The sequence below is a fragment of the Salmo salar genome, chromosome ssa11 (assembly GCF_905237065.1).
Source record: "Salmo salar chromosome ssa11, Ssal_v3.1, whole genome shotgun sequence".
Taxonomy (NCBI): Eukaryota; Metazoa; Chordata; class Actinopteri; order Salmoniformes; family Salmonidae; genus Salmo; species Salmo salar.
Genome location: NC_059452.1, coordinates 97,623,010 through 97,647,920, shown reverse-complemented (window position 1 = coordinate 97,647,920; position 24,911 = coordinate 97,623,010). Strand labels below are relative to the sequence as shown.

The window sequence follows — 24,911 nt, the reverse complement described above, 5'->3', positions numbered from 1 at the left end:
CCGGTAGTTCAAACAGTTCTGGTTGTGTTTGGCCCCTTGGTCGGGCTCCTAGTTTCTCATAATTAACCTCTTCACCAGAAGATTCCATGGTATTCCACCCAGTTTCAACTTCAATTACCTTTTATGACAGTTGATGCTGCTGCTGAGAACGCAATCCTGTACGCATTCCTTTACCTCTCTTGTTGGAATTCACTGATTTGCGGTGCGCCACCCCACTGCTGCCACCATATGTCACGTAGAGTAGGCCAGAAGGCTAAACTGGAAAACCTAACCTCTATAAAAAATAAAAAGATGGCGGAGCCGCAAAAGTTCTTCTGTGCAACGGTGTTTATTTACATAGTGATTCCGGAACAAAACAACAGTACTGCCATCAAACGTATACCTTATGGGACAGCTTATAAACAAAGCTGCCCCACCCACAGCTCAATCCAAAATGCCTCTCCATGAACTGAAAGAGAGGCTCCTTTTGTAGGGGTAGCCCCTCCCCTCAGAACAATTAACACTAATTAATTAAGCAATTACCTATTCAACATACAGTTTCCATTTATCTAAACATACCAAAATATATACATTGCAACACGTTTATGAAACAACATCACAATATAACATTTACAAAATTAATTCACTACTGACAGTGTCTTCCAATATGCCCGTTTACATTAATGAGCCATTCCGGACAGGCACTACAAAGTAAGCCCAATTCCCTTAGCTCGGGTCCTTATCCAGCATACCTGGAAGCTACAGAGATGGAGAGAGAGAGGAACAGAACAAACAACCGTGCTCATCCATAACATCGATAAGTATACTAAATATTGCTTATATTAAATATGAACACCTGTCTTTATTTCTTTATACCCTAACTGGTTACTGAAGTAGGTGTGAAATGTATGTACTAAGATAGAGACGTTAACTTGTGTGTCGACCCACATTGTTAACTTATCTGATAACGGAGCAGGGAGGAGTGATGAATGTGTGCGTGCGTTAAAGTACCAAATGCTGCCCGCGGCCAGTGACGGACTTCTACGTCACACGCTGATTCCTGGTTTGATTCATTCTCTGCCACATCACAGCAAGAACTAACCTCCAATATGGACCCAGCACCGATCACCCAGATCCGGAATGTGGGAGCACAGTTAGGACGGCAGCAAGAACAGCTCTCCCAAATCTCCGGGACCCTCTGGGCACTTGCTGAGTCGATGTGGGAACAGCAGCCACCATCTTGCAGATCCATAGTAGCCTTCACTGCCGAGCTGCAACGAGTCTTCGACCACCCAGTCGGCGGACAAGAAGCGGCCAGCCGACTCTTCAACCTCCGCCAAGGGGCCAGACCAGTGATTGACTTCGCCATTGAGTTCCGCACCCTCGCCACCAAGAGTGGAGGCACTGGTTACCGCTTTCCACCAGGGTCTGTCTAACTCCATCAAAGATGAACTGGCCGCTTGGGAACTGGGAGAGGACCTCGAGTCCCTGATAACGCTGGCAATCAGAATTGATAACCGCATCCGAGAATGGGTGAGACAGCTCTCTTTTGACACCACTCCAGCATTCCAGATTCCTTAGCAACCCAAGCCCACCGAGCCCAGCGTGGAGGATCCCATTCAGCTGGGTCGCACACGTCTGAGCCCACAGGAGCGTGACAGGCGCATGTGCGAAGGCTGCTGCCACTACTGCGGACGTCTCAGCCATCTCTGTGCTACATGCCCAGAGCTGATGGGAAACACCAGGGCTCGCCAGGACAGGGGGAGACCCTGACGAGCTGTGCAGTTACCTCCCGGCTACCCAGTCACCGTCTGTCACTACCCGCAACCCTCCACTGGGACAACCGTCAGTACCAGATTCAAGCCTTTGTGGCCTCTGGGGCCGCAGATAATTTCATTGATGCTATAAATTCCCTGGGTGAAATGTTCCATCCCTCTGCAGATTCAAGCCCTCCATGTATGCCCCATTAGCTCCGGTCAGGTGGAATATCAGACCAAGCCCATTCTACTGCAGGTTTGGGTGAACCACTCTGAGACTCTTAGTTCTCTCTTGATCAGTGCTCCCGAGAACTCCTTTATCCTAGGGTAACCCTGGCTAGCGCTACATAACCCACTAGTTTCCTGGTCCACGGGACACCTACTAGACTGGGGTAAGGACTGCCAGACTAAATGTCTAAGACCCCCACCAAGAGCCCTTGCCATGTCCTCCTGCATCCCTTGAAGACCAAGACTTTCCTCCGGGAGTCTTTCAATAAGAGGCAGGCTGCCACCCTTCCCCCTCATCGTCCTTACAATTGTGCCATAGAACTCCTACCCGGTGCCACACCTCCCTGGGGTCATGTGTACTCCCTCTCGACCCATGGAGCGGCAGTAATGGACAATTACATCCAGGAGTCGCTGGAGGCAGGTTTCATTCGCCCCTCTACATTCCCTGCTGATGCAGGCTTCTTCTTCATGGGTAAGAAGGATGGAAGCCTGCGTCCCTGCATCGATTACAGAGGGCTGAACCAGATTACAATCAAGATTCGCTACCCCCTACCCCTGATGTCCTTCGCATTGGAGTTGGTCTAAGGGGCCCAATTCTTCACCAAACTGGACCTCTGCAACGCTTACAATCTAGTGAAAATCAGGTCCAGAGGTTCCGGGTTTGCCAATTTTTACAGACATTTTATACTCAACTTTGGTGCGATGGCAGCGCCTCTCACAGTCCTAACCCACAAGTCCCAGACCCGTTTTTGCTGAGGCTGACAGGGCATTCATAGAGCTCAAGGGATGTTTCACCTCTGGACCCATCCTCGTTCATCCTGATCCGACTCGTCCCTTTGTGGTGGAGGTGGACGCCTCGGACACCGGAGCCAGGGCGGTCCTTTCACAGCGGAACGAGGAGGACAAGAAACTGCACCCATGCTCCATTCTCTCCAAGCGCAACTACGATGTAGGCAACCGGGAGCTCTTGGCAGTCAAGTGGGCCCTTGAGGGGTGGGGACACTGGTTGGAGGGGGCACCACATCCTTTCGTGATCTGGACGGACCTTAAGAACTTGGTCTCCATTCAAGAAGCCAAGAGGTTGAACGCTCGCCAGGCTAGGTGGGCTGTTTTTTAACAGGTTCGATTTCACACTAGCCTATCGCTCAGGATCCAAGAATCAGAAGGCAGACGCCCTGTCCCGCCAACACGATGTCTCTAACAAGGAAAGGGATCCCAAGCCCATCATACCCAGCTCACGCATTATGGCCCCTGTGATATGGAGTATTGAGACCACGGCCCGACAAGCCCAGACCCGAGAACCTGACCCCGGCGGGGGACCCACTAACAGATTTTACTTTCTGCAATCCACCCGGTCCCAAGTACTACAATGGGGACATTCCTCGAAATTAACTGGGAATCCAGGGGTTAATCAGACACTGGAGTTCCTGAGGCAGAAATTCTGGTGGTCCAACATGATTGAGGATGTGAGATCCTTTGTTGCAGCCTGTTCCATCTGTGCCCAAAGCAAGTCTTCACGTCAGCGACCGGCCAGGCTGCTCCAACCTCTGCCCATCCCCAGCCGGCCCTGGTCTCATCTGTCTGTAGACTTTATCAGAGGGTTATCTCCATCTCAAGAGCTTACCACTATCCTGGTGGTCATCGATCGGTTCTTCAAGGCAGCCAATTAATCGCCTCACCCAAGTTGCCTTCAGCAAAGGAGACCACTGATCTCATGATTACCCATGTCTTTCGACTACACAGACTTCCCCAGGACATTGTCTCAGATCGTTGGCCCCAGTTCATCGCACGGTATTGGAAGGCCTTCTGTTCCCTGTTGGGGGCATCGGTGAGTCTCTCCTCTGGGTACCACCCACAGTCGAATGGTCAAACTGAGCGGGCCAACCAGGAGCTGGAGAAGTTCCTCCACTGCTTCGTCTCCACCCAGGCCAGCAACTGGAGCAAGTTCCTTGTCTGGGCTGAGGCATTCATTCGACCATGTTGCCGCACCTGGATCAAACGTGCGATCCTCCTTCCTCCGATCCTCTGCCTGACACCATCATCAGGCAAACTGACACCGAAGACCTCTTCGGCTCCTGTGACCGGGTCAACAGGTGTGGCTGTCTACCCATGATCGTCCCTTAAAGGTGGACTCGTGGAAGCTCGCTCCTTGCTACCTAGGGTGGCAGGTAGACTAGTGGTTAGAGCGTTGGACAGGTAACCGAAAGGTTGCAAGATTGAATCCCCGAGCTGACAAGGTAAACATCTGTCTTTCTGCCCCTGAACAAGGCAGTTAACCCACTGTTCCTAGGCCGTCATTGAAAATAAGAATTTGTTCTTAACTGACTTGCCTAGTTAAATAAAGGTAAATCGGACTATTCAAGGTCCTGAGTCGCATCAACCCGGTCACCTATCTTCTCCAACTTCCCAGGTCCATGAGGGTCTGTCTGTCCTTTCATGTCTCCCATCTCAAGCTGGTAAGGACCAGTCCCTTCTCTCCCTCCAAACCTGCTCCTCCGCCCCCTTGTCTTGTGGATAGCCGCCCGGCCTACACGGATCGGCGTCTGGAGGTTCTTCGGGTTCGAGGGACCCTGCAGGATCTGGTGGATTGGGAGGGCTACGTCCGAGGAGCTGGTTTGGGTGCCTGCCTGGAACTTCCTGGATCCGGGTCTTGTTAGAGACTTCAAACAACTACGTGGTTGTCGTCATGGCTCCGCAGCTGGAACTGCTCCTGGGGGGGGGGGGTGTACTGTCATGGTTCCTCCTGGCTGCAGAGACCGCCCTAGAGACTTTTATTGTACTCAGGCGTCTTATTATTTCACTGATTGTTTCCCCTTTAAGAGAGGTGTGTTTTCTGTTTCCCTTTGTTAGTTCTTTATTTCAGTTTCCTTTGTTGGTTTAAAGTTTTCTGTATCGTTATGTTCTCAATTATTCAGTAAAGTATTTACGTTTTTCCCAAGTAGCTGATTCCTGGTCTGATTCATTCTCAGTAGTGCATGAGCAGGTTCAATGAGCGGGTTCAACTCTACCACGTCAAAAAGAAAAGTGGCTTCCCTGAAATGAATCACCAAACTCTTTTCCAGAAAGAATGTGAGCAGAATTGAGAGCACAGTTTAATTGTCTCCAGAACCCCATAACGTGATTAATATCTTTATAGAAAAATGTATTTAAAAAAGGCAGCAAGCATATTAATGAAATTATGAAAATCATTGAGTTCTTCTTCCCTTGTTGAATCCGAGAAGTGCTTAAAGATAAAGAATAGCCATCTGATTCTGCCAGGCCATTGTCCAGCGATCACTCCACCTGAAAGGACACAGTGACCGTGAGGAGCCAGAATCACATGTCCTGCACTATTATAGAAAAATTGCCCCTTTAATTGACTGGAATAAATCCCAACAGCTCAGTCGGCAAGCATAAATCACACGTGGTATCTGAAAACCATTCTTCTGAGGCTGGCAGATAAAGATCATTAAACATTACTACAACACCCCCACTTGCTATTTCCAAGAAAGCCCCCTTCCTTTGTGTACATAGGGATCCTACACTGCTTTTCCCAGCACCTACACTCTTCAAAGATGAACAAAAAGAGGCGGAGAGAGGTGGAGACGGGTGAGATTGTGGAATGTAAAACAGTGTTATCTGTATTGGCCTTTGGGGATTAGTCATGTTTGACTGGTGCTGTGGTATGACTATATGAGAGGAAGTCAGTCTCTGGGCCTGTGGAGACGGGCAGAGAGGACAGACACTGACACTGCGTATACCAGTTCATGCACGCACAGTCTGTCCCTCTCTCTGTATGAGTGAAGGAGAGATGAAATGCCCCTGATCTGCACTGTCAGCAGTCAATTCATTAGCACAAGCGTTAATGTGATGTAGTTTAAGATTTTATTGGCTACATGTATTCATTGACCTCTACATCTATGTACAGTGTGTAAAAGTATCCTCGTTACACTACTCGTCCTATCTCGTATTCACAGCGTAAAGGGGCCAATCGATGTCTGTTTTGATTACTAGAGAAAATACACTGATCAAACTGGTCAGGTAGTTTGATGACTTAGTTTACTTCAGGGGTTTCTAATCCAGAGTCCTGCAGTACATGGAGATGTGGTTGGTTGGGGCATATCTAAACCATGCTTAAAATACATGGCAATGAGAGAAGACTAAACGTCCAATCAATCCCAGTCAGAAAAAGAGGACATCATTTTTGCAGATTTACTGAGGACACAGTACAACAACACCTGCGTCCCAAATGGAACCCAATTCCCTATATAGTGCACTACAGTTGACCAGAGCCCTATATAGTGCACTACAGTTGACCAGAGCCCTATATAGTGCACTACTGTTGACCAGAGCCCTATTTAGTGCACTACAGTTGACCAGACCTCTATATAGTGCACTACTGTTGACCAGAGCCCTACTGTATATAGTGCACTACAGTTGACCAGAGCCTTATATTCCCTTTATAGTGCACTACAGTTGACCAGAGCCTTATATTCCCTTTATAGTGCACTACAGTTGACCAGAGCCCTATATTTCCTATATAGTACACTACAGTTGACCAGAGCCCTATATAGTGCACTACAGTTGACCAGAGCCTTATATTCCCTTTATAGTGCACTACAGTTGACCAGAGCCCTATATTTCCTATATAGTACACTACAGTTGACCAGATCCTTATATTCCCTTTATAGTGCACTACAGTTGACCAGAGCCCTATATTTCCTATATAGTGCACTACAGTTGACCAGAGCCCTATATTTCCTATATAGTGCACTACTGTTGACCAGAGCCCTATATTCCCTTTATAGTGCACTACAGTTGACCAGAGCCCTATATCCCTGATCAAAAGTAGTGCATTACAGAGCCCTATCCCTGGTCAAAGGTAGTGCACTACAGAGCCCTATCCCTGGTCAAAAGTAATGTACTACACAGCCCTATCCCTGGTCAAAAGTAGTGCACTACAGAGCCCTATTCCTGGTCAAAAGTAGTGCACTACAGAGCCCTATCCCTGGTCAAAAGTAGTGCACTACAGAGCCCTATCCCTGGTCAAAAGTAGTGCACTACAGAGCCCTATCCCTGGTCAAAAGTAGTGCACTACAGAGCCTTATCCCTGGTCAAAAGTAGTGCACTAGATAGGTAATAGGGTACCATTTGGGAGGTAACCAGCACGTCATCTGTAATGACAGGCATATTGATCCATCCGTAGGGTAATTGTGGCCCTGGACAGTAACAATAAATACAACTTGTCTGCTGTTCCTCGTCTCAGAAAAATATGAAGTATTATCGCTACACCTGCAATAGCATCTGCTAAATATGTGTATGTGACCAATAACATTTGATTTGAAGTAGAGGTCATCAGTGGCGTGCAGTCACAGTCTACTCAAACTAAACACACTCATAACCCTGGTGCGTCACGTCTTTGCTATCTGTCTGTCTGTCTGTGACTCTCTCCCTCCATCCATCCCTCGCTCGCTCACTCGCTCCCTCCCTCTCTCCCTCCATCCCTGCCTCGCTCCCTCCCTCCACCACAGGTGGGAACAGAGATGTACTGGTCAGCCCTGGCTCATACTTCTTCCTCTCCAACAGCTGTGGTCAGGGAGAGGAGTGGCTCAAGACCCTCAACAAGGGTGTCTGGATACCCTTTACAGGTAACTTCACTAGAACAATACTACTACACTGTTACACACTTATTAGCCTACATCACTCAAATGCATACACTTGACGCTCTCACTGTCTCTCACTGGAAACGGTAGACTAAGGCGACTGTTTACAAATCCAGCTGGATTTGAAAACTCAGGTTTGGTTTGCCAGAAATAGAACACGTGCTCTCCGCAAGATTCAAACAATCAATTCACTGTCTACCATATCATTTGGTCACGTTATATTGTTTAATGCATTTTAGTTCAACAGACTTCCTGAACTGACCAGAGTCTGACTCTTCCAATCAGCCATGTGTGTGTGTGCATTCATCAGCCTCAACTCCTCTTCCCCCTTGGTGGGCACAGCTGTGTGTCTGCCTTAGCTGGGTGGCTGCCTGGGCTTCACACCGTAGTTACCCAGAGAGGGGCCAGCTCCCCTTCAAGCCCCATCAGTCTCAAGGCCCAGGGACGAAACATAGGGGGCTCCACCTAGAGGTCTGCAAATAGAGCACGGGAGTAACACACACACACGCACACACACACACACACACACACACACACACACACACACACACACACACACACACACACACACACACTTCACAGGTTAAGCTGAACTAGCCCATGTGACGTGCAGGCCAAGTGCTGAATTTCCTTGTGTGGAGAAATATTGATTGTTATCCAGACCTGAGTAATAATGACATAGTAATCCTGTAATATTTGAGCATCAGGCCACCATGGAGGGAATTCACTGGATCAAAATACACTTTACGGCCTGTAAAGACCTTAAGCTCTTAAATGTCTTTAGACTATGTACTTGTGTTGTGTGCCTACAGTGCCTACCATATAAATCTGACCCCTGAGCCGGATCAATGCCCAGCAACACATTTCACAAGAGAGATGAACATTCACAATGGATTCCTCGCACCGTCCCAGAGCAGTTAGTTGCTCCATCCCTGAGCCTACTGTCTCTCTCTGACACACACGTCATCCAGGAGACGTCGTCCAGGAGAGAGATCTTCAGAGATTAGGAGGCTCACTGAGGCCACACAACCACCTAATTAACATCTTTATTTTTCTGAGCTAGACTCAGCTGGGGCTGCATGGGGCTCATCAGGGGCCAGCGTCGTCCCACAGAGGCTTGGACTACAGGGGGAGAGGGGTAGTTCATAAGGGGCTCAGTGGAAAGTTATTTTGAGGGGGCTGGCAGCCAGCAGGCAAAGTAGTATGCTGCGACAGAGGGGAGTGGGAGGACAGAGGGGAGTGGGAGGACAGAGGGGAGTGGGAGGACAGAGGGGAGTGGGAGGACACAGGGGAGTGGGAGGACAGAGGGGAGTGGGAGGACAGAGGGGAGTGGGAGGACAGAGGGGAGTGGGAGGACAGAGGGGAGTGGGAGGACAGAGGGGAGTGGGAGGACAGAGGGGAGTGGGAGGACAGAGGGGAGTGGGAGGACAGAGGGGAGTGGGGGGGACACAGGGGAGTGGGAGGACAGAGGGGAGTGGGAGGACAGAGGGGAGTGGGAGGACAGAGGGGAGTGGGAGGACAGAGGGGAGTGGGGGGGGACACAGGGGAGTGGGAGGACAGAGGGGAGTGGGAGGACACAGGGGAGTGGGAGGACAGAGGGGAGTGGGAGGACAGAGGGGAGTGGGGGGGACACAGGGGAGTGGGAGGACAGAGGGGAGTGGGGAGGACAGAGGGGAGTGGAACAGGGAGTGGGAGGACAGAGGGGAGTAGGAGGACACAGGGGAGTGGGGGGGACACAGGGGAGTGGGGGGGACACAGGGGAGTGGGGGGGACACAGGGGAGTGGGAGGACAGAGGGGAGTGGGAGGACAGAGGGGAGTGGTAGGACAGAGGGGAGTGGGGGGGGACACAGGGGAGTGGGGGGGACACAGGAGAGTGGGGGGGGACACAGGGGAGTGGGAGGACACAGGGGAGTGTGGGGGGACACAGGAGAGTGGGAGGACACAGGGGAGTGGGGAGGACACAGGGGAGTGGGGGGACACAGGGAGAGTGGGAGGACACAGGGGAGTGGGGAGGACACAGGGGAGTGTGGGGGGACACAGGAGAGTGGGAGGACACAGGGGAGTGGGGAGGACACAGGGGAGTGGGGGGGACACAGGGGAGTGGGGGGGACACAGGGGAGTGGGGGGAAACAGTGGAGTGGGAGGACAGAGGGGAGTGGGGGGGGACAGGGGAGTGGGGGGACACAGGGGAGTGGGGGGGGACAGAAATCATTCTAACTCATTTATTTTTTGACGGGTGGAGTAGGCAGGGGGCTGGGGAGGGGTTGAGGAGGGGGCTGGGGAGGGGACTGGGGAGGGGGCTGAGGAGGGGACTGGGGAGGGGGCTGAGGAGGGGGCTGAGGAGGGGGCTGAGGAGGGGACTGGGGAGGGGGCTGAGGAGGGGGGCTGAGGAGGGGACTGGGGAGGGGGGCTGAGGAGTGGGCTGAGGAGGGGGCTGGGGAGGGGACTGGGGAGGGGACTGGGGAGGGGGCTGAGGAGCGGGCTGAGGAGGGGACTGGGGAGGGGGCTGAGGAGGGGGCTGGGGAGGGGGCTGAGGAGGGGGCTGGGGAGGGGGCTGAGGAGCGGGCTGAGGAGGGGGGCTGAGGAGGGGGCTGAGGAGGGGACTGGGGAGGGGGCTGAGGAGGGGGGGCTGGGGAGGGGGCTGAGGAGGGGGCTGAGGAGGGGACTGGGGAGGGGACTAAGGAGTGGGCTGAGGAGGGGACTGGGGAGGGGGCTGAGGAGCGGGCTGAGGAGGGGGCTGAGGGAGGGGGGGAGGAGGGGGCTGGTGAGGGGTCTGAGGAGGGGTCTGAGGAGGGGACTGAGGAGAGGGCTGGGGAGTGGGCTGGGGAGGGGACTGAGTGGATTCCTTTGTCAACACAATCCAGCCTGAAAGTAGTTCCTCTGTATTTTTCAATGCTAACCAGATTGAGATAAGTTTAGCAGCCTAAAAAAGGACTTGAGCCCTGGGAACCAAGGCTGAGGTGAGCATGAGAGGAGCCGAGCCACAAGTGCCCCCTCGACACTCTTTATCTGGATTCAGCAACAACGTGTGGAAGAACTTTTCTGACATTCCAATGTTCAGTGGTGATAAAAGGGACCTGTGTTATCAGTAGAACATGTAGTATTACTGGACTCTCAAATCTCCTGTCAAATCATTTTACTTAAGACTCTGTAGAGGAGACATTAACCACCAAAAATGAAGTGGAGATTTTACTTTCCAAAGTTCAACATTCCATATTACTTTTTGACATTGCTCATATTCCTGTGGCTGTTCAATTGATTGGGATGTTTGCTCCATTCTATGCCTCAGTGATTGTGAGTTTTTGATGTGTCCGGCACTTTACAATGCCTCTTCTTGTAGAATGAAATTCTTTCCATTGGAATGCTCATTTATCTGATGAGGTCACATAGTTGAGCTCAGGGACCACTGTTGAGCATTGACAAGGAAAGTCTGCCCCCTCATTTCTTGAGTCATCAGAGCAAGGAGCCTTATCTGTTTACCTAAAGAGAGGGAGAGGAGGAGGGAGGGAGGGAGAGAATAGGCATAACACGGAGTACCAGCCAGGAGAGAGTTTACAAAACAAAAAGAGGTAGATAAAAGTGGGCGAGGACACGCACTGGTCTCCGCGGAGCCGAGCTGTCACAAGCCATCTGGGTCCTCTCATAATCCCCCATCAAACAGCCCGACTGGCCAGAAAGAAAAGAGTGGAGGAAAAGAGGGGAAAAGGAGAGAGAGATCTGGATGGTGAGAGAGACAGGGAGATCTGGAAGGAGAAAGAGAGAGAGAGAGATTTGGATGGTGAGAGAGAGAGAAATATCTGGGTGGGGAAAGAGAGAGAGAGATCTGGACAGTGAGAGAAAGAGAGAGATCTGGACAATGAGAGAGAGAGTGAGATCTGGACGGTGAGAGAGAGAGATCTGGATGGTGAGAGAGAGAGAGAGATTTGGACGGTGAGAGAGAGAGAGATCTGGACGGAGAAAAAATAAGTGTGAAGAGAAAAGCGAAGATGCCGGAGAACAAGGCGACAGTGTACAGGACCAGCAGCTACCTGTCCCACTCTGCCTACAGGAAGATCAAGCGGGTTCTGAGCTTCAGGAGGCGTGAGTTTCTCAGACCACACAGAGACCCACACAGAGAACCACACACAGGCATCCACACAGAGACCCACACAGAGACCCACACAGAGCTGCAGTGTGAGGCAGGCTGTGTAGATAGGTGGTATGGGGGTATGGAGGGTTTGAGTTCACTTGTCTGAGGAAAGGAAAGAAAATCCCTGAACCATCAAACTCTATAATCATCTGTTTATTAAATTAGCCTGGGTGATCTTAAATCCTCTCTCTCTCTCTCTCTCCTCTCTTTCCCCTCTCTCTCTCTCCTCTCTCTCTCTTTCCTCTCTGTCTCTCTCTCCTCTCTGTCTCTCTCTCTCTCTCTGTCTCTCTCAGGCGTGTTTGGCCAGCGGCTGGAGGAGACGGTTCTGTATGAGCGGCGTTACGGGGTAAACATGGCACCGCTGGTGGTGGAGCAGTGTGTGGACTTTATCCGGGAGCGGGGTCTTCTGGAGGTGGGGTTGTTCCGCCAGCCAGGCCAGGCCACGCTGGTTAAAGAGTTGCAGGATGCCTTCGACGCTGGGGAGAAGCCCTCCTTTGACAGGTAAGAGCTCTCCAGTCAACCCAAACAGGTTCTGCTTGATTGCAAACACTGCAGTTCCCAAGCAAACAGATCAAGTTCATAAAGTTATACCTATGCTCCAGGTATGTCTGGATGTCTCACTATATGTAGTTGATCACCCACATACACTGGTAGTGATGTGCTGTATTTTAAGTGTGTGTGTGTGTGTGTGTGTGTGTGTGTGTGTGCGTGCGGGTTTGTCATCCTAGCAGTACAGACGTGCACACCGTGGCGTCTCTCCTGAAGCTGTATCTGCGGGAGCTGCCAGAGCCACTGGTGCCCTTCTCTAGATACCAGGACTTCCTGGTGTGTGGCAAGAAGATCTCCTCTGAGAGGAAGCAGGTAAGTCTCCATCCAGCCACATCATGCAGGCCATGCTGAGATGCACCGGATAAACAGATGAAGACAGAACACCGCTGATCTAAAAGTCCAAGGGAGAAATCTAATTGATAAACTCCACCAATGGTTAATATTGTGATAGAAGCAGCGTAGCGCACTACCTACAACAATATCTTTGCCTGTGTCTCCAAGAGTTTGACAGAACTACGGCATCTTCTTCATCAACTTCCAGTGGCTAACTTCAACCTGCTCAACTACATCTGCCAGTAAGTCTACCGTTTACCTGTAATTTACAACAATTATCACAAATCAAGATATGGTCAAATCTGCATACAACATACCTCACGATTAATGCATTTCCAAAGCAATGAATGGAAATTGATTGAATCACAAAAGCAGGGTTCCCCAACTTGCGGGCCGCGGGGATTTTATTAGGCACCTCAACTTTTCTGAGCAATATAAAAAAATATTGTATTTGATTCATTTTTATTTGTTTGTTTATTGTTGGACATCCAAGTGATTTTAATGTTGGAAATGTGTTCCAAAGTATTCCCACACATAATAGAGAGATATACAGTGCCTTCGGAAAGTATTCAGACCTCTGATTTTTTCCACATTTTATTACGTTACAGCCTTATTCTAAAATTGATTAAATAAATACACACAATACCCTACAATGACAAAGCAAAAACAGTATTTTTTTTTAGCAAATTTATAAAAAATAAAAACACATACCTTATCTATATAAGTATTCAGACCCTTTGCTATGACACTCGAAATTGAGATCAGGTGCATCCTGTTTCCATTGATCATCCTTGAGATGTTTCTACAACTTGATTGGAGTACACCTGTGGAAAATTCAATTGATTGGACATGATTTGAAAAGGCATACACCTGTCTATATAAGGTCCCACAGTTGAGATTGCATGTCATTGCAAAAACCAAGCCGTGAGGTTGAAGGAATTGTCCGTAAAGCTTCGAGACAGAATTGTGTCGAGGCACAGATCTGGGGAAGGGTACCAAAACATTTCTGCAGCATTGAAGGTCCCAAGAACACAGTGGCCTCCATCATTCTTAAATGGAAGAAGTTTGGACCCACCAAGACTCTTCCTAGAGCTGGTTGCCTGGACAAACTGAGCAATCGGGGGAGAAGGGTCTTGGTCAGGGAGTTGACCAAGAAACCAATGGTCACTCTGACAGAGCTCCAGAGTTCCTCTGGGGAGATGGGAGAACCTTCCAGAAGGACAACCATCTCTGCAGCACTCCACCAATCAGGCCTTTATGGTAGAGCGGCCAGACACAAGCCAAACCTCTGTAAAAGGCACATGACAGCCTGCTTGGAGTTTGCCAAAAGGCACCTAAAGACTCTTAGACCATGAGAAACAAGATTCTCTGGTCTGATGAAACCAAGTTTCAACTCTTTGGCCTGAATGCCAAGTGACACGTCTGGAGAAAACCTAGCACCATCCCTATGGTGAAGCATGGTGGGGGTTTTCAGCGGCAGGGACTGGGAGACTAGTCAGGATCGAGGCAAAGATAAACAGAGCAAAATACAAAGAGATCCTTGATGAAAACCTGCTCCAGAGATCTCAGGACCTCAAACTGGGGCGAAGGTTCACCTTTCAACAAGACAACAACCCTAAGCACACAGCCAAGACAACGCAGGAGTGGCTTCGGGACAAGTCTCTGAATGTCCTTGAGAGGCCCAGCCAGAGCCCGGACTTGAACCCGATTTAACATCTCTGGAGAGAACTGAAAATAGCTGTGCAGCAACACTCCCCATCCAACCTGACAGAGCTGGAGAGGATCTACAGAGAAGAATGGGAGAAACTCCCCAAATACAGGTGTGCCAAGCTTGTAGCATTTTACCCAAGAAGACTGGAGGCTGTCATTTCTGCCAAAGGTGCTTCAACAAGTACTGAGTAAAGGGTCTGAATACTTATGTAAATGTGATAAATGTTTTTTATTTTTAATAAATTAGAAAACATTTAAAAAAAATGTTTTTGCTTCATCATTATGGGGTCTTGTGTGTAGATTGATGAGAAAAAAAACACAATTTAATCAATTAGAAAATAAGGCTGTAATGTAACAAAATTTGGAAAAGGTCAAGGGGTCTGAATACTTTCCGAAGGCACTGTATGTGATCGTATACAAACGTAAGCAAGGTTTGAAATGATTCTATTTAAGTCAAATATTATATCTGTTTTTGTTTCTCGCGGTCAATTTGCAGTCTACAAATGATTTTTAATTATGTTCCGGTCCCCTGACCATCTAGCTCAAGAAGAATCGGCCTGCAGTTGAATCTAGTTGATGATTCCTGCACTATCGGTCGTTTTATGTCATTTCAACAAACCATGACACCCACCATCTCAGATGGTTCTGAAATCATTTCTGTAGTTAGAAACAGATAAGATTAGATAGAATTCCTGCAACATAATTTTGTTGAAATATAATTATCTGAGAAATTAAGCTAATTGATTGCATTTTAAGTTATAGAACTCATATAATATTCAATAAATATAGTACCCAACATCCGATTTGGACCAAACTTTTTTTCTAACAATGAGTAAGACGTGGAATCCAAATAGATTGTCAAAAGCCACCCAGAAAACCCCCCACACCCCACACCCAACGCCAATCCTATCCTTACATAAAGTATACAGTATGTCTGACTAGTAGTATGGAGCTGCGGCTTGGAGTTTCTTCATCCTATGTGATATATTCTCTGTGAATTTAGTGATGTTTATCCCCCCTGTTCAGAGTCATTGAAGTTGTTAGGTTTATGTCCCATAGATAGCTGTTCCTGCTATTATTATTATTTATTTTTTAAAGAATTCCCCCCTCAATGTTAAAGGGGTTAATAGTTCACCCATAATACCAAATGACATATTGGTTTCCTTACCCTGTAAGCAGTTTATGGACAAGGTATGACAGCAATCTATGCTTTGGTTTTTATTTACCTGGCCACTGTTTCAAATGCTAACTTCTTTTCATTTGTGGCAGAAATCCAATGCAAGTCAATGGTACCTATACTAGCATTTTCACGTTTCATATCCAAGTAACATCATTGAGTTACACAATCAATTTTTAGCTACTTCAGGATGATTTGGACATGAAGCATGGCTTTTGACCATTTTTGTGTGTTCTTCATGTCTAACTCATTGTTTAAAAAAGGTTGATCCAAATCAGATGTTAGTTACGATATTTTTTAAATATTATATTTGTTTACATTTTAGTCATTTAGCAGATGCTCTTATCCAGAGCAACTTACAGTAGTGAATGCATACATTTCATAAATTTTTTCTCCGTATTTGGTACTGGTCCCCCATGGGAATCAAACCCACAACTCTGGTGTTGCAAACACCATGCTCTACCAACTGAGCCACATGGGACCATATGAATGAATGCTATAAATTAAAATGACAAATTTGGGTGAAATCAATTAGCTTAATTGATGATATGTATCTCCAAAAAATAATGGTGCAAAAATGCTAATCTTATCTGTTTCTAACAACAGAAACGATTTCAGAACAATCTGAGATAGTGGGTGTCAAAATCCTCTTTCTTGGACTTTTAGAGGTGGAACGACCCAATAGAATTGACCTGTGGCCCAGTCACAACATACGCCATACAGCCTCATCTGTTCAACCATGACACATTTCTGTATGTTATGTAGCAGATGTGACAAAATCGACTTTGCCCAAGTCTCACACAGATAAATCACTGCCAATACAGGTTTTTGAACGAAGTCCAGTCCTATTCTAGCAGCAACAAGATGAGCACCCAGAACCTGGCTACTGTTTTTGGCCCAAACATCCTACGACCCAAAGCTGAAGTTCCTGAGAGTATCATTGAAGGTGTGTGAGAGTCAGTGGAGGCTGGTGGGAGGAGGTATAGGAGGATGGGCTCATTGTAATGGCTGGAATTGAAATTAAGGAACGGAGTCAAACGCGGTTTCCATATATTTGATAGCATTCCATTTATTCCATTCCAGCCAGTACAATGAGCCCGTCCTCCTGTAGCTCCTCCCACCAGCCTCCACTGGTGAGAGTGTTATTCAGAGAAAGAGACATGGATCAGAGCCAGACAGAACTAGCCTACAGATACAGAGCCAGTAAAGACAGACTGAGACAGATATAGGCAGGTAAAGATAGTGTCTGTCTGTCTGCCCGTGTGTCCTTGAGACTGTTTATATCAACACATTGTTGTGTAACATGCTATGTGCCATGTGATGCTGTTTGTACTGTATGTGTCCAGCTGTTACTCACTGTCTGTCTGTCTGTCTGTCTGTCTGTCTGTCTGTCTGTCTGTCTGTCTGTCTGTCTGTCTGTCTGTCTGCCCCCCCCCCAGGGGCAGCCGTGGTGCAGCAGCTTATGTCCGAGCTGATCAGGGAGCACCAGTGCCTTTTTTCCAGGGAGGGGGGAGACATAGAGGCCCCTGGCTCTTCACGTCCTGACTCTTACCCATGTCAGAGATGGAAAGGAGACCCATTCCAGGGTGTGCACATCCAGCCAACTGCCCAGACCCAGTCGCATGATTACAGGCTGGGCATAACAGCTGAGCACCTCCCCCAACAACAGCTAGCTCACCATCCTTCCCCTTGCTCCCGCCAGCTCTCCCTGCCTCTGATCCCTAAGAGGAGAGAGTCGGCCCAATACCCAGATAAAACCAGCTTAGCCACACGGCTGTCCATCACAGACCACCAGCAGCAGCCAGCTGAGGTGTTCTCTCCAGCGAGTCTTGCTTCTGGGCCTCTGTACCACAGATACACTCTGTCCCAGTCCACTGAGACCGCAGACAGCCCCCACCCTGCCTCCCAACTCACAACCTCTGCCTCCACAGTGACGCTACAGGCTGCCCCAGAACCCAGCAGCATGCTGCCCATTGGCTGGAGGGGCCCTGAGGATCCCAGCTGGGCTGCAGAACAGGGGACCACTGGCACCAGTGGCAGCAGTGAGGCTCAGGACAGTACTCTGTCTGTCTATGACAACCTGGACACACTACAACGCATGGAGGAGGTGGCTGCGGATGGTGGTTGGGGCAGCCCTGCTGGCCCAGTGGAGGTAGAGGTGGGCACGGCCAGCATGGTAGATACCAGAAGCTCCTGGTCTTCCTGTGAGATTCTGTCCCTGGAAGACAGTGGGAGTGGTGTGGTCAGAACCAGCCCAGGACGAGGGTCCACTAGGTTCCCCTCCTTCAGGACTGACCCAGGAGACGAGGACCTCCATCCTAACTCCCCAGCCTCCTCCTCTGCTCTCACTGATGCCCCCCTGAGCACGGGCAGCTCGGAGGTCTTCCTGCCCTCTGCTCCTCCAGACCTCCGCGTCCCCCCGGCCTCCCAGGCCATGCACTGGCTCTTGACTGGCCTCAGACAACAGATGGCCAGGCAGAGGGCTGAGTTCGAGGCCAAGATCCAGAGGTAATAGAACTGTGAATAAACCATGCCAATGCAACAGCAGTCCTTGTCAACAGTCTATATACATGCTACACGGAGTGTACAAAATATTAGGAACACCTGCTCTTTCCATGACATAGACTGACCAGGTGAAAGCTATGATCCCTTATTGATGTCACTTGTTAAATCCACTTCAAATCAGTGTAGCCTTAAGACAATTGAGACATTGATTGTGTATGTATACAGTTTAGAGGGTGAATGGGCAAGATAAAAGATTAAGATGCCTTTGAACGGGGTATGGTAGTAGGTGCCAGGTGCACCGGTTTGTGTGTGTCAAGAACTGCAACGCTGCTGGGTTTTCAAGCAACAGTTTCCTGTGTTTATCAAGAATGGTCCATCACCATCCAAAGGACATCCAGCCAATTTGACACAACTGTGGGAAGCATTGGAGTCACCATGGGCCAGCATCCCTGTGAAATTCTTTTGACACCTTATAGAGTCCATGCTCCGACGAATTGAGGCTGTTCTGATGGTAAAAGGTGGTGCAACTCATCAAGAATAGGAAGGGGATCCTAATGTTTTGTACACTCAGTGTAGTCTATATAGTCTTCAACATGTGTCAGGTTACAATAACATGATATTAGTCCTACATGTTCCATGTTACACCACAGTCCTGTAGTACCAGCAGAGTGAAACCACTGTGTGTGACTCCCTGTCCTTCTCTGTCCTGTCTCTCCCAGGTTGGAGAAGCGTAACGAGGCCCTCCAGGGGGAGGTGGTGGGACTGCGGACCAGCCTGGAGCAGCAGCGCCGCTGGTACAGCGTGGCCGAGATCAAGATCCGCAACGTGGAGCGTGCCCGGGCCGACGCCGACCGCCGCAACACCACTCTACAGAGGGAGATGGAGCAGTTCTTTGATACCTTCGGAGAGCTGAACGCTGAGGCACGGAAGAGCGAAGGTTAGGGTTAGCACCCCTGGAGAGCTGAGCGCTGAGGCCAGGAAGAGCAAGCATATCTTACAGAGCTTCTGATGGCCAGTCAGATTAGAGAAAGATGCCATTATCAGAGCACTACAAGAGCAGTATCAGGAGAAAACACTATCCATCTGAATGGAATACAGAGAGAACTGTCTGTTGCCATGATTAATCCATATTGGATTTGTCTCTTAATGAGTTGTACATGTTTGAGGATGGTTCTAAGACAGTTTTGAGATGGAACCTGCTGAGATAGACAGCTCTGCTCTGATGCCTTGGACATTGTTCAACCAGACATATTGACCACCAGACCAGACCAGACCAGAATGAGGTGGACTGGAGACGATGGAGACAGACAAGAAACATAAGCTACTGAGCTCACTAAATGTGTCTATGACTGAAATGAGCCCTATAACATACAGAATCAAAACTTGGAGACAATGGATGGCTGACAGCTGGCCTGGCCATTGATATAAAAGAGAGGCCCAGACCCAGCCAGTCTGTCCTGAGCCACACAGGAAAAGTTTTGAAAGAGATCTGGGAAGTAACATAACAGTCTCATAGAATCTGACCCTATGAGATCCGGAGTACTGCTGGTTTTCAGTTCTACCTGATAATTCATTACACCCACCTGGTGCCCCAGGTCTAAATATGTCCCTGCTTAGAAGGGAAGAATGGGGGGGGGCATTGGAACTAGCTTCAAGGTCCAGATTTGAATGTGAGGCCCAAACAAGGTGTTGAAACGCAGACAAGTTGTACTATTCCCAGTCTCTGACAAGATCCCACAGCCATTTCGACACTGTGTGAAAGCTGATCTTAAATAGGATTTGATTTAGTGCTTCCAAGTATTGAGGTCATGTTCTGAGTTTGTCTATGAGGGTATCTAAGAACAGACTCATATTACTGATGCAGGTATTTCACACTGCTATAAATATGAAGGATTATAATTTGGGACCCATCTGAACACTATTTCACTTCGTTATGACAGGGCAGGGTGAGTCACAGCTTTTAACAGTACACCACTTGAAAATACCCTGTAGCTTTTCCACGAAACCAATATGTATAGTGCAATATTAACGTCCTGAATAATAAAACATACTTTTACTAAATCATTTTGCTGAGGAACGTGCGCGCACACACACACTGAAACACGCATGCAAGCACGCAAACACACACACTTGTATGCAAGCACGCAAACACACACACTTGTATGAAATAAAATAACCAAAGACTTAAGCAATAGATCCTGTCTATAGCAATAGCATTTTATTTAGCAGAATTCATTTTGTCCTCCTTTGATGTCAAATGATAATCATCTCTTGAGTTTTTGCATATTTTTCAGACAGGATGAATATAGTGGAACATATTAAAGGTGCTACACATAGGATTTCTTTTTGCATTGTATTTTCAGAAAAATGTCCATAATATATCCGGTACTGATAGTGGAATGATGGTGTTTCACCGTATTAATGACCCGCCAGTGTTGTGATTGGCTGTGATATTCACCTATTGATTTCTCCTGCCGGTGCAGCATCTGTTTTCAAACTGGGAAAGCTGTTCTGACTTTGTAGCTATGTTATTTAGTGGAAATTGCTTTGTCATTTTCTGGTTGCTAAAATTCTACACTGTTTGCTCAATTTCAGCTTATGTGAGAAAACAAGCACTGCATAGTGTAGGGAATAAATGTACCATCTAAATTGCTGTGAAATATCTTTTCAATAATAAACCATATCATTTTTACAGCTGTTTGAAGCTGGTGGACCAAAACGAAAGCTACTTTTGGTTTTGGTCCACCAGCATCAAACAGCAGTTTTGGTCACTATTCAGTGCTTGTTTTTTCACATAAACTGAAATTGAGCCAACCGTATAGAATTTTCTCAACCAGGAAATGAGTGATTTCCACTAGATATCCCAGCCACAAAGTCAGAACAGCTTTCCTAGTTTGACCACAGATGCCGCTGTGGCGGAAGAAATCAATAGGCGAATACACCAGCCAATCACAACACTGGTGGGTCAGTAATATTGCGACACACTATCATTTCACTATTACCGGCAGATACATTATGGACATTTTTTTTAATTACAATGCAAAAATGTGAAGAAAAAATCTTATGTGTAGCACCTTTAAGGAGTCATCAGTGATGCATCTCTGAATAAGACCACCAGTGGGCGTCCATACATGGCATTACACAGCAGAGAACACAAGCAGTAGAGACAGGCCAATCTAACAGATTCTACCTCCAGTTTATAGACTTGACTATGTATCTATGTCTTGAAGAAATGTGTATTAAACAAGTTTGATTGCATTAAACAGCAAACCAGACAAAGTGTCTGTATTGATTGTTTGATAACAAAATGAGTGATAGAGATAAATACATAAGGTAACATAGACCAGTAGGGTTTGGTAAGTATGATTGGGACCAGTGGACTGTAAACACAGGGTTTGGTCAATATGATTGGGACCAGTGGACTGTAAACACAAGTAAACACAGTTTACCCACCTTTTTATTTTGCCCGACAGTTTACCCACCTTTTTATTTTGCCCGACACTTTACCCACCTTTTGCGGAAAAAATGTATTGAAAGGGAGCGTGACTTTTTTCACGGTGGCCTGGCGATCAGAGTTTACCCACATCTTTCTCTTACCACTACATCACTGATTGGGACCTTACAATGTTGATTTAAGAGTCAACCTGCCCCATATCTTAGTAAACAGGAGCAAAATTGTCAGACTCATATTCAGATTTTCAGCCTTGTATATTACTACACTGCACAAACCAGGGACACACAACCCCACTCAATGTCCCTCACACATTAGATTCACTCAGTGAAAAACAATAACCCAGAGGAAAAAAGCCCTTGGGAGGTTGTGGGGCGGTGTTGTGTGCTCCATGGAGTTGATCTTTCTCAGATATATTTATTTTTTTCATTAAAAAAATAAACTGTTTTCGCTTTGTCATTATGGGATATTGTGTGTAGATTGATGAGAAAAAAATGTATTTAATCCATTTTAGAATAATACTAACAATTTCATCTCATTTTAGAAGCTGTAACATAACAAAATGTGGAAAAAGTGAAGGGATCTGAATACTTTCCGAATGCATTGTATCTTTCTCAGGGCCACCATGAACACAGCTCCAGTCCAGTTTGTCCCCAGCAGACTGCCACCATGAACACAGCTCCAGTCCAGTTTGTCCCCAGCAGACTGCCACCATGAACACAGCTCCAGTCCAGTTTGTCCCCAGCAGACTGCCACCATGAACACAGCTCCAGTCCAGTTTGTCCCCAGCAGACTGCCACCATGAACACAGCTCCAGTCCAGTTTGTCCCCAGCAGACTGCCACCATGAACACAGCTCCAGACCAGTTTGTCCCCAGCAGACTGCCACCATGAACACAGCTCCAGTCCAGTTTGTCCCCAGCAGGACTGAGGCAAAGACATTAGTATGGATCTGTCGGTCAGGTATCACAACGCTCTTTCTCAGGACATCGAGGTCCAGAATTATCAAGATTCCTAAGTCAATGTGGGTCTCGCCAGTGTTGATTTTCAAGTCCCAAGGAGAATGTCCACTGTACTCTCAAACATACATGACGCATGGTATCAAACCTGTCAGTTAATGGTCCAGCATTGAGACTGTTCTGGACACCAGTAATGGGCTGGAAAAGAACACAATGACAGAAAGCTACCAATCAGTGGTGAGACCTGTCTTTGGTTACCCCTGGAACATTTCTCCTGTCACCACACTGAGGGTCTAGACGTTCCAAACAGACGTATCGCTATGAAATCAATCAACACACAGTAAAGCATTACAGGCTAGATTCAACATTGCCCATTGAAGGATTGAGAATGAGAGTGTATCTGGAGGACAGAGCTGCACAGAAAAGGAAAAAAATGCAGACTCAAGACTGTTGGGACGATGACACAGTTGCGCGTTGCTTGTGTTTAGGGGGAGTTTGGATAGTCATACAATTTTTAGAAACAATCTGAAAAACAACTGAATGCATGATTGTATCCCTCTTTTAATCAATATTTTTCTTGGAATGACTTTAAGATGAAATTGTCTAGAAAGTGCAATGTATCCACCGTTCTTCGCCTTTTCTCCCATTCAGTTTCATTATAATACATCTTTCAAACATCAACGAATTTCTGAAATGTTTCCCATTGCATTTTAACAATAGTTTGTTCCAAAATAAATGAATGTATTTTGTACAGTTTGTATGCCTCAGCATATTTGGATCAGCTGTAAAACCCAGTCTCAGCATCACAACAATCACTACATTTAAACACACAGTATACAGTATAGATAGATACTTATGTACATGAACACACATAACATGCATAAAACGTATCACTCTTTACCCTCATGAGGAAAAACCCAGACAAGAGCCAAGTATTGTTTCTTCACACAGAGGAGGCTAATGTCCTCTGGATGGAAATACATGAAGATCTTGCATCACAGCTGTTTATATGTGTAGTCAAGTATTCATTTTTAGTAACATGCAGCAACGTCTTTTGTTCATCATTAGATATTTCCGATGACAAAACAGTCATAAGACATTATAGCCTAGCCCTAGTTTAATGCATATACAGTACTTTATACTGAAACTGTAGGTGGTCAAACTACACATTGAACAGTGTGTGCTCTTGGCTTGGACAACAAGTCTAGAGGTGCATGACTTATTTGATCCATGGTACAGTATGTATGGACTATTTACAACAGAGATAGGGAAAGAGTGACAGAGAGAGTTCAATTTAAAACGGAATCATTTTCAGTTTAAAGAACAAAAGCGGTTGTATGATTTACCATCCAGCGGGACCCAAAGTAAAAATAGACAGTATAAAGTAATGTGAAAAGTGCTACCTAAGAAGATGGATAGTTAGTGATGATTGAAAAAGAAACAGATGTCGGGGTGGAAAGAGGCTCACTGTCACTCCTCTAGCGCCCCCGTGAGGGTGTCAACACAGCTGCTGTCGGTGTCAGAGGCCAAGGTCTGCTCAGTGGACATTGAGGAGAAGTCACTCGTAGAGGACGACTGGGATGCTGTAGCACTGTGGTTCGCCACTTCATCTACAGCACAGAGAGAGAAAGACAGTGAGAGAGAGAGAAAGACAGTGGGAGAGAGAGAAAGACAGTGATAGAGAGAGAAAGACAGTGAGAGAGAGAAAGACAGTGAGAGAGAGAGAGAAAGACAGAGAGAAAGAGAGCGAGAGAGAGATAAGGGCCCATGAAGTGATACACAGTATGACATCATCAAAACATATAACAGTGTGACTCACACCCTGACCTTCTCTTGAGAACAAAAACATTTGTCTTCATTTTTGGGCTTAGAGAAAGTGAGTAAGGATTATAAGGACCAGGATGATCTCACCAACAGTGAACATCGGGGAAGGTATACTGTAAATGTCATTTCTAAAGCCCCTCAGCAACAGGCAGTGCATGTGTCAGAAGCACAGTATCCGTGGTCATTCACCTGCACAGTTCTCCTTCATTACTCCATTCTGGTTCCTCTCCTCCCAGTCCATCAACTCGTCATAGATCAGCTCTGGAAGAAATGAAAGGAAAGGTGTCCTTGATTCACAGTGACTGAAGGCAGGCTATGGGCTGACTGAAGGCAGGCTATGAGCTAGGCAGGCTATGGGCTGACTGAAGGCAGGCTATGGGCTGACTGAAGGAAGGCTATGGGCTGACTGAAGGAAGGCTATGAGCTTGGCAGGCTATGGGTTGACTGAAGGAATGCTATGGGCTGACTGAAGGCTGGCCATGAGCTAGGCAGGCTATGGGCTGACTGAAGGCAGGCTATGGGCTGACTGAAGGAAGGCTATGGGCTGACTGAAGGAAGGCTATGGGCTGACTGAAGGAAGGCTATGGGCTGTAGGAAGGCTATGGGCTGAAGGAAGGCAGGCTATGGGCTGACTGAAGGCAGACTATGGGCTGAAGGAAGGCAGGCTA

General features: G+C 47.5%; 2 protein-coding genes across 4 annotated transcripts in view; one reads left to right on the top strand and one right to left on the bottom strand.

The window, feature by feature from the left end:
* The first annotated feature begins 11,134 nt into the window (after nucleotides 1-11,134).
* LOC106563759 (rho GTPase-activating protein 24) lies at nucleotides 11,135-21,285 on the top strand. 2 transcript variants are annotated; one of them, XM_045690152.1, is made up of 7 exons: nucleotides 11,135-11,687; nucleotides 12,030-12,237; nucleotides 12,468-12,597; nucleotides 12,787-12,860; nucleotides 16,330-16,451; nucleotides 16,945-18,013; nucleotides 18,730-21,285. In XM_045690152.1, exons 1-7 carry the CDS (start codon nucleotides 11,594-11,596, stop codon nucleotides 18,950-18,952), a joined length of 1,920 nt encoding a protein of 639 aa, XP_045546108.1. In that variant the 5' UTR covers nucleotides 11,135-11,593; the 3' UTR covers nucleotides 18,953-21,285. The 2 variants fall into 2 exon arrangements, with proteins under 2 accessions (XP_045546108.1, XP_013985077.1); XM_014129602.2 differs by having other exon boundaries at nucleotides 11,136-11,687; nucleotides 12,465-12,597.
* Nucleotides 20,207-24,911, bottom strand: part of mapk9 (mitogen-activated protein kinase 9) — a 23,754-nt gene continuing 19,049 nt past the window's right edge. For both annotated transcript variants that reach the window (XM_014129605.2, XM_045690153.1), the window contains 2 exons: nucleotides 24,433-24,504; nucleotides 20,207-24,029 (listed from right to left, as the gene is read on the bottom strand). In XM_014129605.2, coding sequence (XP_013985080.1) covers nucleotides 23,890-24,029; nucleotides 24,433-24,504 — 212 coding nt within the window. In that variant the 3' untranslated portion in view covers nucleotides 20,207-23,889. The remainder of the gene's footprint in view (nucleotides 24,030-24,432; nucleotides 24,505-24,911) is intronic.

What these genes read in the sequence shown, in the direction of transcription:
- LOC106563759 (XM_014129602.2), top strand. Translation starts at nt 11,594, where the DNA reads ATGCCGGAGAACAAGGCGACAGTGTACAGGACCAGCAGCTACCTGTCC. An exon ending in GAGAAGCCCTCCTTTGACAG is followed by an intron (nt 12,238 to 12,464) that starts GTAAGAGCTCTC and finishes TTGTCATCCTAG; the next exon opens with CAGTACAGACGTGCACACCG. An exon ending in TTCGAGGCCAAGATCCAGAG is followed by an intron (nt 18,014 to 18,729) that starts GTAATAGAACTG and finishes TGTCTCTCCCAG; the next exon opens with GTTGGAGAAGCGTAACGAGG.